This window comes from Thermobia domestica, chromosome 16, assembly GCF_964235325.1.
Source record: "Thermobia domestica chromosome 16, izTheDome1.hap1.1, whole genome shotgun sequence".
Classification (NCBI taxonomy): domain Eukaryota; kingdom Metazoa; phylum Arthropoda; class Insecta; order Zygentoma; family Lepismatidae; genus Thermobia; species Thermobia domestica.
The window spans coordinates 186,253,162-186,272,702 of record NC_137469.1 but is presented as its reverse complement, the minus strand read 5'-3'; the positions used below and the strand labels follow the sequence as shown (position 1 = coordinate 186,272,702).

General features: G+C 42.8%; 1 protein-coding gene across 1 annotated transcript; it reads left to right on the top strand.

Moving 5' to 3' along the window:
- Positions 1 to 15,774: 15,774 nt before the first annotated feature.
- On the top strand, positions 15,775 to 18,922 carry LOC145672719 (uncharacterized). Its single transcript, XM_081741894.1, has 2 exons — positions 15,775 to 17,167; positions 18,888 to 18,922. The coding sequence occupies exons 1-2, from the start codon at positions 15,775 to 15,777 to the stop codon at positions 18,920 to 18,922; spliced, it is 1,428 nt and encodes a 475-aa protein (XP_081598020.1).
- The last annotated feature ends 619 nt before the right edge of the window (positions 18,923 to 19,541 follow it).

Here is a 19,541-nt window from a genome sequence, read left to right as displayed (position 1 = left end):
GGGGTCTTAATAAAAAACTTCTACTGCTAACATATAAAGTCTTCGTACGCCCAGCACTCACGTATGGACATCTTGCCTGGTTATCAGCAGCATCAACTTACTATGAACGTCTGAAAGTTCTCGAAAGACATGCCTTACGTCTGGCCTACTCTCTCGCTTTCGATACTCCCACTGCTGAAATATATCGTCGTGCGCATTTTCCAACTATTTTGCCACACCTCTACCATGTACGCCATCGCTACATAGCGACACGAATCCAAATGGCACATCCCATAGTCCATGAGCTGTTAGACCAAGTTCCTGCTGTCCCACGCTATGCCTACCCACCACTCGATCATCTGTTAGCAATATACGAATGCACCGAAGCCATAGATCAGTATAATCCTGACCGCCGTATCTACCACCGAAATCCACATATATATTGCCCATAACCTCCGTACATGTACTCAAGAAACATTTTAACGCAATAGCCACCTCTTACACATCCTCGTCAACTTGATTTGCTATTAGTTCCTTACTTCAATCCACATTATTCTATAGCCTGAAATCATTCTCCATATCATCTAATTCAAGAAAGTTGAAAATATCTCTGGCCACAGAGAAGGTGTTGCCTTCTACGGCCCGCCCATCCATTGGATGGGAATGAAACTCTTGTTAAAAAAAAAGAAATACAAGACGGAATAATTATCAAATCTCCAGATCAAAACTTCCTTACTACAATAAGAAACAAAGCAGGATTTCACATCTTTGGCGACAAAGCTAACATCCAAGCTCTCTCTCAAACCAGAAAAAAGCAACCACCGCCACCTCGACGCCAACCCATGTTTTCAGTGGTGATAAAAGGCGTTCCACCAGCATATTCCGATGAAGAAATCCTTGACGAATTACGTCTTGAATGTTATGAAGTACACAAATGCATTCGCATCAAGTGTCAGTCAGGTCCCCCCTATCTCGTTCGAGTTCTTACAGCATCCAAGGAAACAGTAGACGATCTGCTGCAAAATGGTGCTTATATCTATCGAAGACGCCATAGAGTAGAACCATCCCGCACTTCACCACCACTTCGAATCCGCTGTGAAAGATGCCAAACATATGCCTCACATCTGAATAAAAACTGTCCAAACTCACCCCGCTGTGGACACTGCAATGAGGACCATTCCACTAACAACTGTCCTAACCTGAAAAAACAACCTCTATGCAATACCTGCCATCAACAACACCCAACCTATAGTTATAAATGCCATCAAAAACCTGCTCCACCAACTGATAAACCTGAACTATCCGTTCCCATCCGCACCACCGATTCTGCTACACCACCTGCAAATTCCTTACGAGAACCCATCACAACTGAAGACTTGCTCCGTTTCACCTCTCTAGTTCTTCAAAATATCCATCCCTTCTTACGCCCACACATTCTTATGCAGGTCGATCACATAGCCCAACAATAATTTGGCCTACAACTTTCTGCCACTTACACCGGTCCACATGCCCACTTTTCCATCACTTCTACTAAAACTGATCCAGAATGGCCATCTCTATAATTTACAACCATCGCCCAACAATTTCTCAAACACTATCAATCTTCATGGCAGTCACTTTCCTCTTCCTTAATATCCGATCTCTTCTCACTCACAAAGCAGTTTTTGAGCAACTCCTAAGGGAGAAACAAATACAGGCTTTTGCGTTGAACGAAACCTATCTCAAATCTACACATCATGTCCGTTTTCCACAGTTTCAACTACACCGTCATGATTGCTCTAGACCATACCACTGCAATTGGAACATATCACAATATCCCTGTACGCACTCACTATTTTCCAAAGCCACATAACCTTCCCGAGTATTCCATAGTCACACTATTTTTTCGCACCAAAATCATCACTCTATGCACTATCTACATTCGACCAGGCCACCCCATACCATATGAATTTTTTCAATACATTGACAATACTTTTAGGCATTACATCATCATGGCAGATATAAATATTCATTGCCGTCCGCAGGCTGAGAAACAACAGTTTCACAACTACATCTCTAATATCCTTGCCGCCGATTTTCATCATCTCCCATCGCCATCTCGCCCCATCAGCAACACCTCCCCAGACATAGTTATCAGCTCTGCGTCTCTGAATGTTCAAAATCTTAGGGTTCTCCCACCTTTCGGCAGCGATCATGCTCCGATACTACTCGATATTATTCTCACCCACTCAGCTCAATCACAACCACCGCCCATTCACTACTTTGATTATAATCATGCAAATTGGGCTAATTTCCAAGCGGATCCTACAAATTCGATACAACATCTTCAAGAGCCTACCTCAGAACATGAACTCTATGACCTTGTTGACCAACTCACAGCATCTCTTGACACAGCCACCCATAATAACACACCCCTACGTACACGTCATCCACACAAACCTCCGATTCCTCCACAATATCATTCCATCCTTGCTGCTTCTCGCCGCTCTTTCCGTGACTTTCAACGTACTCATAATCCTATATCCTTAGCACAGCATCGTCGATGGACTCGCATGCTTCATAATTACCTTACTGCTTATAAAAGAAAACGTTGGATCTCCACCTGCAACTCCCTCTCAACTACATCGCATCCTACCAAATTCTGGCAAAAATTCCATCAGTTAACTGGTCAAACACGACATACATCATACCCTATCATTTCACATCATCATCCTCTCCAAACCGATACTGATAAAGCAAATGCTTTTGCCTTCTTCTTCCAAGAAATATTTACCCCTACCGTACAACTACCACATCCTACTATCACCCGACGTGTCGAACGCCTTACAAATCCGCATTCCCCCCTCCTACAACCCAACATTCAGCATCAACTCACCGATTCACCTTTCAATGATCCCATTACTCCTGCAGATATCTCAGCCTCCATCAAATCGAAACGTACCACGGCGCCTGGCTTTGACCATATAACTTATAAAAGCCTCTCCTCCCGTCTTATATACACTTCTTGCAGCCATATACAACTTCATTCTCCGCACCGGCTTTTATCCACCACAATGGAAAATCTCAAAAACTCTGCTTTTCACCAAACCCAATAAATCTCCTACAGAACTCTCATCATACCGTCCTATACAACTGACATCAGTACTCAGCAAAATCTTTGAACGCATTCTTGTCAGTCGCCTTCATACCCATCTTTCTGAACGAAACCTCATTCCTCTTCATCAAGCTGGTTTTCGCCCAAACATCAGTATTTCCGATCAACTCTTACGCCTCACGACTGCCATAACTAACCATTACAATACCTCCAAACCTTCCTGCCTGTTATTGTTCGATCTTGAAAAGGCTTTTGACAAAGTTTGGCATGCCGGCCTCATCGCAAAACTTCACTCTTTTCATCTTCCTTTCTCCTACATCAGATGTATCCATTCTTTCCTTTCAAATCGTATGACTTACATTACCATTAACCAATCACTTTCACATCCGATCTTTCTTCACTGTGGTGTTCCTCAAGGTTCTGTTCTTTCACCCCTTCTTTATGTATTATACGTAGCAGACATGCCCCCTCTACCACAAAATATCTCATTGTATCAATATGCCAACGATACAGCTTTTTTCACCACAGCCAACACTGTTCAACACATAAATCGAACACTCCAACAAGCAATTGATGCCTTCACTTCCTGGTGTGACAAATGGAGATTAACCATAAATCCCCTCAAAACACAGGCTATCTTTTTTCTTCCACCTCGCTGCCGATCACGAATTTATCACAATCCTGCTCTTCTACATATTCACGTCAATGGCACTTTCATACGCCCATCATCACAAGTAACATACCTCGGAATCATCTTTGACTCAAAACTGAGCTGAAAACTTCACTTACAGAAAATCAGATCACAGGCCACAAATCGATTAAACCTTCTCCGGCGGCTAGTGAGCACCACCTGGGGATTGCATACTGACACTGTTATTAAGACTTATAAGGTTTTCCTTCGACCTGCTCTCACACATGGCCATATATGCTGGATCTCTGGCCCTGACGCATTATATACCAGACTTGCAATATCCGAACGCCATGCTCTCCGCCTTGCATATCGCATAAGACTACCAGCACCAATTGCCGATCTCTATCGCCGTATCAACTTTCCTACCATCTTACAGCACCTGGAACCACTTCGCACAAAATACATAACAAAAGTCATTGCCGAAGGTAATCCGCTCTTCCTCGACACCTTTCACCAGGACATCATTCATGATACCCCTCCTCAACATCAAGCCACACCTCTTCACCATCTTCTTACTCTTTATCATAAGACTTTAGACGATAATGACCCGCACAAGGCCGATTTTGCTATATACCGTCCACCTCACCTTAGTCCATGCATTTATCCATCTCTGCACTAGTGTTTTCATCAATGTTGTTAGCAGCGGGCTTCATCTGTCATCATCAGCCCTGTGACGCCCCAGGGCAGAAGATAACCATTCATTTGTCTACACTAACCATATCCCTGTGTTTGTTGTGGTGTCTATCAGCACTTCACCTCATCTCTCACTTTACAACCATAGCCCGGCCTCCTTCATGCAATACTAAATAATGAATGAATACTGATGCCTCCCTTATGCCAATGATGCCTCCAAAGCGATATTGAAGAAAAAAATGACCTCAAAAGAATAAAATAATGCTCCTCAAACTCTCAATGCCCAACTATGAATAAAGTAAAACCCTATCCCTAGAATTCCTCTTACCGAAGAAAGGGCGTAACCCTTTGATCGGGTTAACCTTAAAACAAAAAAAAGAAAGAAAGAAATACAAGACGACCAGCATCTTTCAAGTCGATAGTACTATCGACATCATCAGCTGTGACGTACCAAACGTCAGAACGGCTGTTTTTTGTATTCCTGTCCTCGATCGTGGGACTTGCTCGACAGATATTCGCTGAGCAACAGCTATCAGACTTATCTCAGCCAGGGGTAGCTCGTTGCGACACGTTTAGACTGGGGCATTTCCTCACCTAGACCACTATCCAAATGGGTGGTCTTTAACCTACTACCTGATACCTGTATTTGTAGTATCATCTTTGTGTTCACTTGCTATGTCTTCTCCAGGACACTCTCACATCGATTCCGGCTCTTCCGTTAGACGGAAGGAACGCCGTGGTAAACATCAACCTAGTCCTGAACGCTCACGTTCGCCTCGTTCTACAGAGGATCCTCAGTCAAAATCACCACGAGCTAAACGTCCACATACTCTTAGTGAATCATCATCATCTACTACTACTTCAGGTCATTTCGACATGGACAAAGACTTTCCATCTTTACCTCGTTCACAGGATCCGCCTATCGTCAGCAATCATCAGTCTCCAGTAATATCTTCGTTTCTACTCACCAATTACGACCCAAAATATCAGGATCTAAAGCAACTCTATCTTCGACTTACCAAATACGTTCCACGTACAAACATCAGTCAAATAGTCTCAACCCGTAAAGGAATCATCATCAAAAGTCCCGACTCCAACCTGGCTGCTACACTGTTAAATACATATTCCTATGAAATCTTTGGCAAGAACGCTCATCTTTCTAAAGAACCTGCTTCTACTACGAAACAGCCTCCCCCACCTCGTCGATCACCAGCACTTTCATTTGTTATTCGAGGAGTACAACCTGACTATACTGATGAAGAGATTGCCGAGGAACTCGACGGCCACACTATTCTTAAGTGTATTCGAATCAAAAACGCCTCTGGAAACACGTACATGGTCCGTGTGCTTACAAATTCATCATCAACAATCGACAATCTTCTTTCACATGGCGCTTACATCTATCGTAAAAAGCACAGAGTAGAACCTTCTAAATCACCGGCACCCCTCCCCGTCCGTTGCGAGATCTGCCAAGTCTATAACTCTCATCACACTTCTCAATGCCCGAATACACCCAAATGTGGATTCTGCTCCGGACCTCACGCTATCAAAACATGCACAAATCTTACGCAACCTCCACTTTGCAGTACCTGTGGTTCTAATCACCCCACCTATAGCTACAAATGCAAAGCCCGACCAACCGCCGAACCTTTCAAACCAGAACTTGTTGTTCCTCTCCGTCCTCACGGGACCCAAGATACTACTGTTCCTCCGCCATCATCCGTATATCAGCCAATCACCATCAATCAATTCTTATCTTTCATCACCGTTACTCTTCAGAATATCCATCCTTTCCTTCGTCATCACATCTTACAACAGGTTCAACAGACAGCAAGAGCCATCCTTCACGTCGACTTTCAAGCCACATATTCTGGTCCTACTGTTTATTTTCACTCCGATGTACTCCAAACTACAGTGTGAGTCTCTTCAATATCTCTCACATAAACTAACTTTCGCTGTCATTTTCATCATGGAACTGAACTTTCTGTTTTTGATCATTCGCTCCCTATCACAACATCAACCTCTTTTTGAGCAACTACTACGGAAAGAACATGTTACTACGTTTCTTTTAAACGAAACGTATCTGACCCCGCGCCTCCATCCACGTCTCTCTGGTTATCAGTTAGTTCGACATGATAATGCTCTTCCAGCACGTCGTGCTAATGGTGGAGTCGCCATCGGATTTCCACCCAGTATTCCTTATCGCCAGCATCTCTCTACTGTTCCCAATCTTCCTGAACATCTCATTCTTACGCTTTATTTTAAACATCTTTCCGTCACTGTTGCTACTCTTTATGTTCGTCCCGGTCATCCCATCCCGCAAGATTTCTTTCACTACATCTCTTCTCATTTCCGCTCTTTCATTATTAAGGCCGATCTGAACTTCCATAGCCGCTCAGCCCACCAGAAACTAGACTTTCAAACGTACATCACTAGTCACACTACTGGGTTCATTCATACTCTTCCCAAACCAACTCGTCCCGAAAGTAACTCCACCCCGGACGTGGTAATAACATCCGCCAATCTCTCCGCAAGTTGTGCGATCACGGTCTTGGACCCCCTTGGTAGCGACCATATCCCGGTAAAACTTACCATCCCTCTCCGGCAATCCCGTTCTAATACCCAGTCTTTTCCAGTTCGAACCACTCCTCGTTTCGATAAAGCTGACTGGGTTCATTACCGCTCCTACATCTCTGAAAACCTGTTTGATGTTTTGCCTCCAACTACAGAAACAGAACTCTATACGACTCTTAACACTGTCACCAACACCATTCACTCAGCGTCGCAGAAATACATCCCACAATCTGTAATCAAACCACACCAACCGCCACTCCCACCCCACTATCTCTCGCTCATCACATGCTCCCGCCAACTATATCGAGACTTCACCCGTACAGGAAATCCTGAATCCCTTCGTCTCCACCGCCAGTACCAACGTACAGTACATAATTATCTCGTGGCTTACAAGCGCTGCAGCTGGATTAAAACGTGCAGCAATCTTGCTGACACTTCTCATCCCACCAAGTTCTGGAAGCGTTTTAATCAACTCACTGGCAAAAGTACCCGTACCCCCTATCCACTTCTCGATGGCGATCATCCTCTTTCAGACGATACCACCAAAGCCAACGCCTTTCCAACACATCTTCAAGGTATTTTCACTCCAACTGCGCCTGATCCAACTATTCGCCACCATCCTACTGATAATCTAAACCTTTCCTCACCGAACTTACAACCTCACCCCGATCATGAGCTTTCTCTAAACAACCCACTCACTGTCCCCATCACTGTCCCGGAAGTCTGTCAAACCGTCTCTCGAAAAAAGAACACTGCCCCAGGCATAGATAAAATCACATATCGTAATATCAAGGAAGGTCCTTATATCTTATATTACCTCCTTTCCGTTATTTTTACCTTCATCCTTCGCACTGGCTTTTATCCCATACCCTGGAAAACCTCTACCACATTAATGTTTCTGAAACCCAACAAACCAGCGCACTCAGTTTCCTCTTATCGCCCCATCCAACTCACAATAGTCTTTAGCAAAATTCTTGAACGTATCCTTGTCACCCGCCTCCACACCCATCTCACTGCTTATAATTTACTCCCTCTCCATCAAGCTGGTTTCCGTCCTTCCTTTAGTATCTCAGATCAACTTCTCCGCCTCACTACTTTCATCACCAACCAGTTCAACACTTCCAAACCATCCTGTCTTCTGTTATTTGATCTCGAAAAAGCTTTCGACAAGGTATGGCATCTGGGCCTTCTCTATAAACTCTTTCACCTCAAACTACCTTACTGTTACATTCGTCTTATTTATCACTTTCTAACCTGTCGCCTTACCTACGTATCCATTAACAATCATCTATCTCATCCCATTTTCCTTCACTCCGGTGTTCCACAAGGCTCGGCTCTATCACCCCTTCTCTATCTTCTTTATGTTGCAGACTTTCCTACTCTACCCACCAATGTCACCCTTTTTCAATATGCCGACGATACTGCCTTTCTTGCCTCAGGAAATACGATGTCTCGCCTTAATCTCTTACTCCAACCCGCCATCGATTCCTTTCTTTCTAGGTGCAACACGTGGCGACTTACCATAAATGCCACAAAAACTCAGGCGATCATCTTCTTACCACCTGGTCAACGGTCCCGAGTCTATCGTAACCCCGCCAACCTCCATCTTCACATTTCACACACTCCTATTAATCTCAGTAAAACAGTCACCTACTTAGGCGTTATTTTTGATCAACACCTCAAATGGACTCCCTACCTCAAGTATATCTGTAAGAAGGCCTATTCTCGTCTTAATCTTCTTCGTCGCCTGACCGGTACCACGTGGGGTCTTTCTGCTACCACACTTCTAAATACCTATAAAGCCTTCCTCCGACCAGTCCTCACTTATGGCTTTACAGCTTGGGTTGATGCTCCTCCCCCCTTCTACAAACGCCTTCAAATTCTGGAACGCAATGCACTCCGGCTTGCTTTCCGAATACGTCTTCCTAGCCCTACCCGTGATTTATACGCCCGTACACCATTTCCCTATATTCTCTATCATATTGAAACTCTCCGTTTACGATACATCTCTCAGCGCTTCCAGGACCTCTCGTAGCAGATTTCATCACGCATCTTGATTCATCTTTCATTTTTCCATCTACGGCACAGTAGTCCTACTGTTTCACTAGGCCTCCCACTGTCTACATCACGATCCAGAGTAGTCCTGGATCAGAAGATAACATGCATGTGTCTACTCTAATGATCTCCCTGTTGTTGTGATGTCTATTGCACTTCATTGTCATCTCATCCCATCCTAATTGAATGATTATGGTCAAAGTTCATAATGTCCTTGAAGCTCAAAGAAAGTCCCGCTGCTGCGAATTGATGCTTCCCTCCACATTGTTTTTTTGATTTTTTGATTTTATATGGAAATAAAGAAATAAATAAAAACTGGCTTCTAACCATCCACCTTTTATCAATCTCCATTGAGTTTTCCTTTTCTTCCTCATCCCTGAATAAAGGGTTTGACCCTTTGGGTGGGTGCTAGCCGCAAGCGGCTAGCAAAAAAAACAACAAAAAAAAGAAATAAAAGACATCATCTTTCAGGTCGATAGGGATAGCAATATCGATACCGACTACAACAGCTGTGACGTACCAAACGTAAGAACAGCTGCCTTTTGTAATCCTTTCCACGATCCTGGGACTTGCTCGTCAGATATTCGCTGAGCAACAGCTATCAGACTTATCTCAGCCAAGGGTAGCTCGTTGCGACACGTTTAGACTGGGGCATTTCCTCACCTAAGCCACCATCCGAATGGGTGGCTTCTATCTGATTACCATACCTTATTAGCTGTTTTGTGTTTTTTGTGTCTTTTGAAATCATCATCACCATAATGGCTACTGGACCTCATGCTTCTACTAATCTTTCCTTGGGCCCCTCCGCTCCGTCAGCATCTGCCGACAAGCGAAGGGAGAGCTCTAAACGTACCTCACGTAGCGAAGTTCATCATAATCAGCCTCAGTCACCACAAGCAAAGCGCCATCACACTATCAGTGAATCATCAACTGACTCAAATTCATCTCATCGCTTGGACGCTGAAACTTCTGCTGTTACATCTGTCAAGCCTACTCTTCATTCATTTCTGCTCACCAACTACGATCCTCAATACCTCGATCTGAAGAAGCTTTATCACCGTATCACCAAATACATCCCACGGACAAGTATCGCTCAAATCATCTATACACAGAAAGGCATCATCATTAAAACTCCAGACGATAAATTCGCTTCAACAATTCGTAACACTTATTCGTACGAAATCTTTGGGAAGAATGCATCTATTTCTAAGCTCAACACTCCATCAGCCAAACAACCGACGCCACCACGCAAACAACCTGCTCTGTCTGCCGTCATCCGAGGTGTTGACCCCTCCTTCACAGACGAAGAAATCACAGAGGAACTCCAACTTGATGGTCATTCTATCATCAAATGTCTTCGTATTAAAAACGCACAGGGAAACACATACATGGTTCGTGTACTAACCAACTCATACGACACCATCGATTCTCTTCTTTCAAATGGGGCCTTCATCTATCGCAAACTTCATCGTGTAGAGCCGTCTCGATCTCCTGCACCTCTTCCTGTGCGCTGTGAAAAGTGCCAGGTATATAATGACCATCCGACTGCTTCATGTCCTAACCAACTCAAATGTGGTTTCTGCACTGGCACTCATAGCACCCACAATTGTACTAATCTCAAAGAAACTCCTAAATGTTCCACTTGTAATGAAACTGGACATGCCACTTACAGCTACAAATGCAAGGCAAAACCTACTGCGGATCCATTCAAGCCTGAATTAACCGTACCACTCAAACCACATGTTACTCAAACAGCTTCTGCTCCCCACGATGTATGCCAGCCAATCACAATTACCCAGTTCTTATCGTTTATAACTGTTACACTTCAAAATATTCATCCTTTATTGCGTAACCATATCTTCTGTCAAGTTCAACAAGCCGCCAAAACCATCCTCAACATCAATTTCACAGCTACTTATTCTGGCCAAACTGTTTACTTTCACTCTGATACATTGCAAACTGATGTTTAAAACTCTCTAACTCACCATACTACTTTTAATTATTATGGATATTAATTTTCTTTTTATGAACATTAGTTCTTTACCGCAACATAAGATCTTATTTGAACAACTCCTCTTTTAAAAACATATTTCATGTTTCCTCTTAAACGAAACTCATCTTACGGCCCGGAAGCAAGTACATCTATCACATTACACAATGCTACGTTACGATAACCAGACTCCAGCAAGAAGGGCTTGTGGTGGAGTAGCTATCGGATTTTCGCCAACTCTTCCTTTCCGCCGTGCTACTCTTCCCCTTCAGCCATTACCTGAACATCTAGTTACTACCTTGTATTTTAAACAACTTAACATCACGGTTGCTACAATCTATATTCGTCCTGGACATCCTCTTCCATATCAGTTTATTCAATATATCTCCGACAATTATCGCACTTACATCATTCTAGCTGACCTCAATTTTCACAGTCGCACCCCCCGTCAACAGCAAGATTTTCACAATTACCTTCTAACACGTACTTCTCGACACTTTCATCCGTTACCTGAACCTACTCGACCTAGTAGTAACACAACGCCAGATGTTGTTATTACTTCTATTAATCTCCAAACTCGTTGTAGAGTTGATGTACTAGATCCTCTTGGCAGTGATCATGTACCGATACTTCTTACCATCACAACGCCACGTCCTGCTTCTAGTATTACTTCTGAACCTCCTCGCTCTTATCCAATGTTTGATAAAGCCAACTGGAATAGTTATCGTACCATACTCGAACATCAACTAGAAACTGTCCAAGCACCCACTACAGAAGACGATCTTTATGTTGCGCTCGATACTATTACTGCTGCCATCAACACTGCCTCTGCCCAAAACATTCCAATGCGCACCGTTCATACTTTCAAACCAGCTCTCCCTCCTCATTATCTAACGCTTATCAGGCGTTCCCGGGCACATTATAGAGACTACACTCACACAGGCAATCTTGAGTCTCTCCGCCTTCACCGTCAATATCAACGCACTGTCCATAACTATATAGTTGCTTATAAACGCCGTCGCTGGATCACTACCTGCAATGATCTTTCCACCACCACTCATCCCACAAAATACTGGAAGCGTTTTCACCAACTCACTGGCCGTTCATCTCGCACACCTTACCCACTCTTAGACGGAGACCAACCCCTTGCTGACGATACTGCGAAAGCAAACGCCTTTGCCGATTACCTCCAAGGAATTTTCACTCCTCCTTCACCTGATCCGTCTTTACGCCTCCATCCAGCCGATAATCTCAATCTTTGAACACCAGATCTTCAACCCAATTCCAGCCACCATCTCCCTGCAAATAGTGATCTTACTGCTCCTATTACGGTTGAAGATATCCACCTCACAGTCGCCAGAAAACGTCAGTCGGCTCCAGGCGCTGATCGTATTTCTTACCGACATGTGAAAGAGGCTCCATATATTCTTCTTCATTTACTGGCTGCTATCTATACATTTATTTTACGCACAGGCTTCATTCCGACTTCTTGGAAATCCTCGATCACTCTCATGTTTCCCAAACCAAACAAGCCTACACATGCTGTCTCTTCGTATCGGCCCATTCAGCTCACGCTAGTGTTCAGCAAAATTCTAGAACGTATCCTGGTTACACGTCTGCACCGTCATCTATCCGCTCATAATTTACTTCCACTTTCGCAAGCAGGCTTTCGCCCTTCCTATAGTATTAATGATCAGCTTACGCGCCTTACAACCCATATTACACTGCAGTTCAATACATCCAAACCTTCCTGTCTTGTCTTATTTGATCTGGAAAAAGCTTTTGATAAGGTATGGCATCTTGGTCTTATATATAAACTCCTCTCTTTCCGTCTTCCTCTCTGTTACATCCGTTTCATCTTCCACTTTCTCTCTTGCCGCCTTAGTTACATATCTATCAACAACCACCTCTCATACCCCATTTTCCTGCATTCTGGAGTTCCTCAAGGTTCATCATTATCTCCGTTATTATATCTCTTATATGTAGCCGATTTTCCTCCATTACCTTGCAATATCAGTTTATATCAGTTTGCCGATGACACGGCCTTCCTCGCAACCGCAAACACTGCCCAAGAGATCAATCGAACACTGCAGATTGCAATTGACACCTTTCTTGCTTGGTGCAGACGCTGGAGATTGAAACTAAACGCTGGCCAAACACAAACAATCATATTTCTTCCTCCAAACAAGCGCACTCGCGTCTATCGCAATCTGGCTAACTTCTCTGTCCATGTGGACCACGTTCCTCTCCAGCCACAAAACACTGTTACATATTTAGGCATAGTCTTCGATAGACATCTTAAATGGACAGCCCATCTGAAATCCATATGTGCCAAAGCCTACAATCGTCTCAATCTTTTACGCAGCATCACTGGTACAACCTGGGGGCTAAACACCCGAACACTTTTAACCACTTACAAAGTTTTCCTTCGTCCCGTTCTTACCTTCGGTTTTACTGCCTGGATTGCCGCTGCTCCATCGTTTTATACTCGATTACAAATTCTTGAACGGCATGCCCTCCGCCTTGCTTTCCGAATCCGCCTTCCCAGCCCTACCAACGAACTCTATGACCGCACTCCATTTCCCCACATTCTTTACCACCTCGAAACTTTGCGACTCCGCTACATTTCTTCTCGGTTTCAAACTCATCACCCCATGCTTCTAGCCACAATGCATCATTTTGCTTTATATCCGTCCAATATTCTTCTACGTCATACCCCTCCTCTTTACCCTCTACCACTTCTCCCTTCCCCCCGACAGTCCAGACCATCTATTCATCACAGACTACATCACCGCCACGGCATCACCTTGCATCATTCCATCTTATGCACAGTAGTCCTATTGTCTAACTGGGCTTCCCCTGTCTCCATCAGATCCGGAGTCGCCCCCGGATCAGAAGATAACACGTATCTGTCTTGCTAACTATACCCGATGTTTGTGACGTCTGGTGTACGTCATTTCCATTCATTCCATCCACCTTAATTTATGATTATGGTTAAAGGCCATAATGTCCACCGTTTTCCACAATATATGCTTATTTAATCAAATTAATTAATGTCTCCCCACTGTATTTATGATTGTATATAAACTGATGTTGAATAAAGTTTAATAAGAATAATAATACCCATCCACATTCTCCAAATCCTCACGTTCCCATTACTCCACTTCCCGATATAAAGGGCGGTACCCTTTGGGCGGGAGCTAGTCGGCCGCGACTAGCAAAAAAAAATACAAGATACTTACTACAAACCTAACTCCTCTTGTAGTTCGTTACTGTGCTAAGCTGTGATCAAGTGTTGCAAACGTACTTGAGAGACCAGCGCAGATACCCTACATAGGAGATTGACAGAGGATCTTCATCTTCTGGAGGGTTTATCTTAAATTTTGAAGGTCATTGCTTGTAATCACAGTTTGACCAACTCTTTTGTTGCTTTGTTAGGGCTATATGTAGCACTACCTGAGCGGGGTTGTTTACATCACTTTATGCGGTGCACATTTTTATCGCACCATGCATAAGCTACCGAGATTAGTTCAAGGTCCCACACCTGAAGCAGTAGCTGATGCCAAACGCGATCCTCGAACGAATCGACGTACCCGCCAGCTCTCGGAGGGTAGTTTAGAATCGGCTGATAAGCGTTCCAGATCTCGCTCTCCTACCTATATTCGTAAGTCAGAAGAATCGGAACCAATGCAGACGGCTGCTGGGGATCCTAGGACTTCCACTGTTGGATTACAACAGTCATATGCAGCCACCCTTGCTCGTCCTAAATTGCATTCTTTCCTTCTAACTAACTTCGACCCAAAGTACAGTAACACCCGCCATATCTTTAATCAGATTATCAAGTATCTTCCAAGGGCCAGTATCCAACAGATAGTTTTCACCAGGGGCGGTTTTATTATTAAATCTCAGGACGTAATTTTGGCATCACTCTCCGTAATAAGGCCAGCAACGAGATTTTTGGCAAAGCTGCACAACTGTCTAAGCTTCCTGACAAAATCAAGCAAACTCCTCCACCTTCGAGAACACCAATGATGTCGGTAGTTATTCGCGGAGTTTTACCTGAAATAACAGATGATGAGATGCTTGAGGAGCTAAAAGCAGAGGGAATTGAAGTGACCAAATGTATACGTATCAAAAATAATAACGGTCCAACATACATGGTGAGAGTTCTGACTACTTCTCAATCCTCCATCGATGCCTTGTTACAAGATGGCGCATACATATTTAAGAAACGTCATAGGGTGGAACCTTCCCGAACAAGCCTCTCTCTTCCAATTAGATGTGAAAGGTGCCAGGTGTACAACCAACATATAACGGCTAAGTGTCCAAATGTCGTAAAATGCGGTTACTGTGCTTGCAACCATGATACTAAAGAGTGTCCTAATACAGGAAAACCACCTCTAAGCTCGACCTGTTCCAGTGACAAACATCCAACTTATAGTTATAAATGTAAAGGGAAACCGAATCCAACTCCTGACCACCCGGAGATGACGGTACCGCTACGTACCAAAGATTCTAACGTGCCTTTGTCACAGTCTATCACCTCTCCTCTTATTGTGGAAAACTTCCTCCGCTACATAACACTCATATTACAAAATATTTTCCCATTCCAACGTCAACTTATATTAGATCATGTTATTGCAGCAGCCTCCGCTATATTTCAAGTTAACTTGTATGCTACATATTCTGGACCGTACGTTCACTTCCATATTGCTCCCCGAGACACTGTAGTTTAAGTCCGTAATTTTGTGTATGAATATGGCTCTGACACTTCTTTTTCTGAACATTCGTTCTTTAGCGCAACACCGAATACTATTTGAGCAGTTACTGCTTGAGGAAAATATGGATTTATTTGTACTAAATGAGACTGCACTCAAACCTGCTACTTATGTCAGATTTCCTCGATATCAATTTCTTCGCTGCGATTATGCAGACAATAACGCACGAGCCCAAGGTGGCGCTGCAATTGGAGTTCGTAATAAACTTACTTATAGATGCAACTCTGTTCCGCAGCATATGCAGTTACCAGAACACCTAGTGACAACAGTTTATCTTCCTCATCTTATGTTAACAGTAGCTACGATATACGTTCGACCAGGTCATATCATTCCTCTTGCCTTCTTCACCTATTTGTTTCACCACTTTAAACATCTTGTCATACTAGCCGACGTTAATATTCACAGTCGCTCTGCCCGTGATAAAGCTGAGTTTTTCGATCATATAACTCTTAATTTAAATGGGCATGTCCATCAATTGCCCAAACATACGCGACCAAGCAGTCAGACTAAACTCGATGTTGTTATTAGCACTGCCTCTATGGTCGATAAATGTAATATACATGTACTAGATTGTATCGGCAGCGACCATCTTCCGGTGAAAGTCGTTATCAACCATCAGAGACGACAAGTATCTGAATCAACTATGAGAACCATCATGTTATACGACAAGGCGAACTGGGATCAGTTTCGTACTGATATAGATGTTGTTCTTGCCTCCTTTGTATCACCGACATCAGAGACCGACCTTAATATTACCGTCGATAGCATCAGCACAGCTATCACCAGTAGCGCCAACAAAAACATACCTACATATCGAGGCAAAACATACCAACCTATGCTACCTCCGCAGTACTTGACTCTCGTCAAAAAGTCTCGCACTTACTTTCGAAAATACGAACAAACACGGAATCCAGAGTATTTGACTCAAGCAAGACGATGGCAAAGGACAGTTCATAACCATATTGTTGCTCATAAACGGCTTACCTGGAGCAAAGAATGCAATCAATTGAATACAGAGTCACATCCCACGAAATACTGGAAAAAAATTCATCTTCTAACTGGACAGACAGTTAGTTCATCTTATCCTCTCATACAGGATAATCAATCTCTAGATACAGATCAAGATAAAGCAGACGCTTTAGCCACACATCTTCAGTCAGTATTTACACCTCCGCCTTGCACACATCAATTCAGCCCTAGAGTTTCTGAAGAGGCAATTGCACAATTACTTCAACCTTCCATCCAGCATACTTTAGAAGCGGATAATCCTTTGACTCGTGAAATCACTTCCGCGGAGATACAGTCCATCATCAAGCAGAAACGTAGTACTGCCCCAGGCTTTGACCAAATAACTTACAGATTACTTAAGGAATGTTCGGTCAATTTTTTCATATTTCTAGCATCGATATATACATTTATGCTTAGAACTGGTTTCTATCCTCTTGAGTGGAAGGTATCTAAAGTCTGTATGTTTCTGAAACCCAACAAACCCCCGCATTCCGTACAGTCATATCGTCCAATCCAGTTAACTTCCACGTTAGGTAAAGTCTTTGAAAAAATACTCGTATCTCGTTTACACCCATACATTATGGATCTACAACTTCTACCTCTCCATCAAACTGGATTTCGACCTCATTATAGCATAAATGATCAACTACTTCGTCTAACTACCATTATTACCAATCATTATAATAAGTCTCTTCCGTCCTGTCTCGTTTTAATGGATCTGGAAAAAGCTTTTGATCGTATTTGGCATTATGGTTATTTTATAAACTTCTTAAACTGGGTCTTCTTGTTACATACCTCCGAGTCATTTTTTCTTTTATACTCAATCGAATAGCCTACGTCAGCATAAACAATACATTATCACATCCAATCTTTCCATACACAGGAGTACCGCAAGGTTCTAGTCTATCTCCTCTTTTATACGTACTCTATGCTTCCGATTTACCGTCTCCATCGCCGAACACTTATCTCTTTCAATATGCTGATGATACAGCTTTTCTTACACTGGGAAACACGATACAGCAGATTAATACAAACTTACAGACTACAATTACTAACTTTCTGAATTGGTGTAGTAAATGGAGACTTTCAGTTAATGAAAACAAAACACAAACACTTGTTATTTTACCTCCTAAATGCCGCAGCAAAGTTAGACGAAATCCAAATTTACTACAGATACGTGTGGGAGATCACTTTCTTCAACCAGCTAAAACAGTAACATACTTAGGAATCATTTTTGACGATAAGTTGCGATGGACACCCCACCTTCAGAAAATTGTTATCAAAGCAAAGAACCGCTTACAACTTCTTCGTCGTCTGGTTGGCCAGACCTGGGGTTTAAATTGCAAATTATTGCTTAACACATACAAAGCATTTATGCGGAGTATACTTACATTTGGACACATAGCCTGGTGTTCAGCGCCTCCGAAATTTTACAATAGACTTGAAATTCTTGAGAGATATGCCATTCGTCTTGCATTTAGGATAAAACTTCCGTATCATAATGCTGACTTGTGTGACAAAATTACCTTTCCTCCGCTTGTTCAACACATAGCACAATTGCGTCAGAAGTTCATAACTACCAGTTTCCATGATCGTAAGGATATCTTTCTTGACACCATATTTACAGATTTACAACAAGAATCTCAATCTAAGTACTGCTATACACCACTCAGAGTTTTGCTTTCCATATACATCCGCACTCTTCCAGCAGATCACCACCATGCCACCTTCTTCCGTCACCAACTCATCCGTCAACATCTTCCACATCTTTTTCCATCACTTGTCTCACTACAACACTAATCTGGGCTTACCCCATGTTTCTCATCAGTCCTGAGCCGCCCCAGGACAGAAGATTAATCTGCATTTGTCTGTACTAACATCTATATGTTGTGTTGTGCCGTTACGAGCACCTCACTCATCATTTTTCCATTTTTTTTTGCATTTTCTACGTTATTTATTAGTTTCAGTTTTTTCCGCACCTTTTTTGTTATCTTTTGTATGAGCACCTTTCCTTACTAGTTTGTTATTATTCATATATTATTAATGTTATTGTTGTTTAATATCTTTATTTTTTATTTTTGTTAGTGTATAATAACAATAATTGTTTCACAGCTCTTTGACCAGCTATGAGTTTAATAAAGAATAATTGATGCTCCCACACCCCTGGCCAAGAGAGAGGGCGAAACCCTCTAGTGGCCGTTTCTTTATACCCATTCATTCCAAGTTCTTCAGCAATCAACCAATGTTATACTTAAATTGATGCCCAACACTCTCCAACTCAATAAATAAAGTACTGTCACTACCCACCACTCTAAAAAAAAATACAAGCCATACAACCCTCTACAGTATTACATACCTACAAAACTTCCATGCGAAGTACCTTAACATATGGTCACACGGCTTGGGTATCTGCATCTGATAAATATTATCAAAAATTGTGTATCATGGAGAGACATGCTTTACGGTTAGCGTATAGAATCAGATTACCAAGTCCAACCAGGCTCCTGTACGATCTTATCGATTTTCCGTCCTTAATTCCACACTTGGAGCAGCTTCGAGTCCGATATATTACTACTCGGTATGAGTTACACCACGAAATGCTACTGGACATTATACGCTACGATAGAGACAACGATACTCCACCACGATACATCGACTCTCCGCTACAACACTACATGACACTATATCACCTAAAATTGGACCCTGCCACTAGAGACCCCGAGATCTTTACCATATATC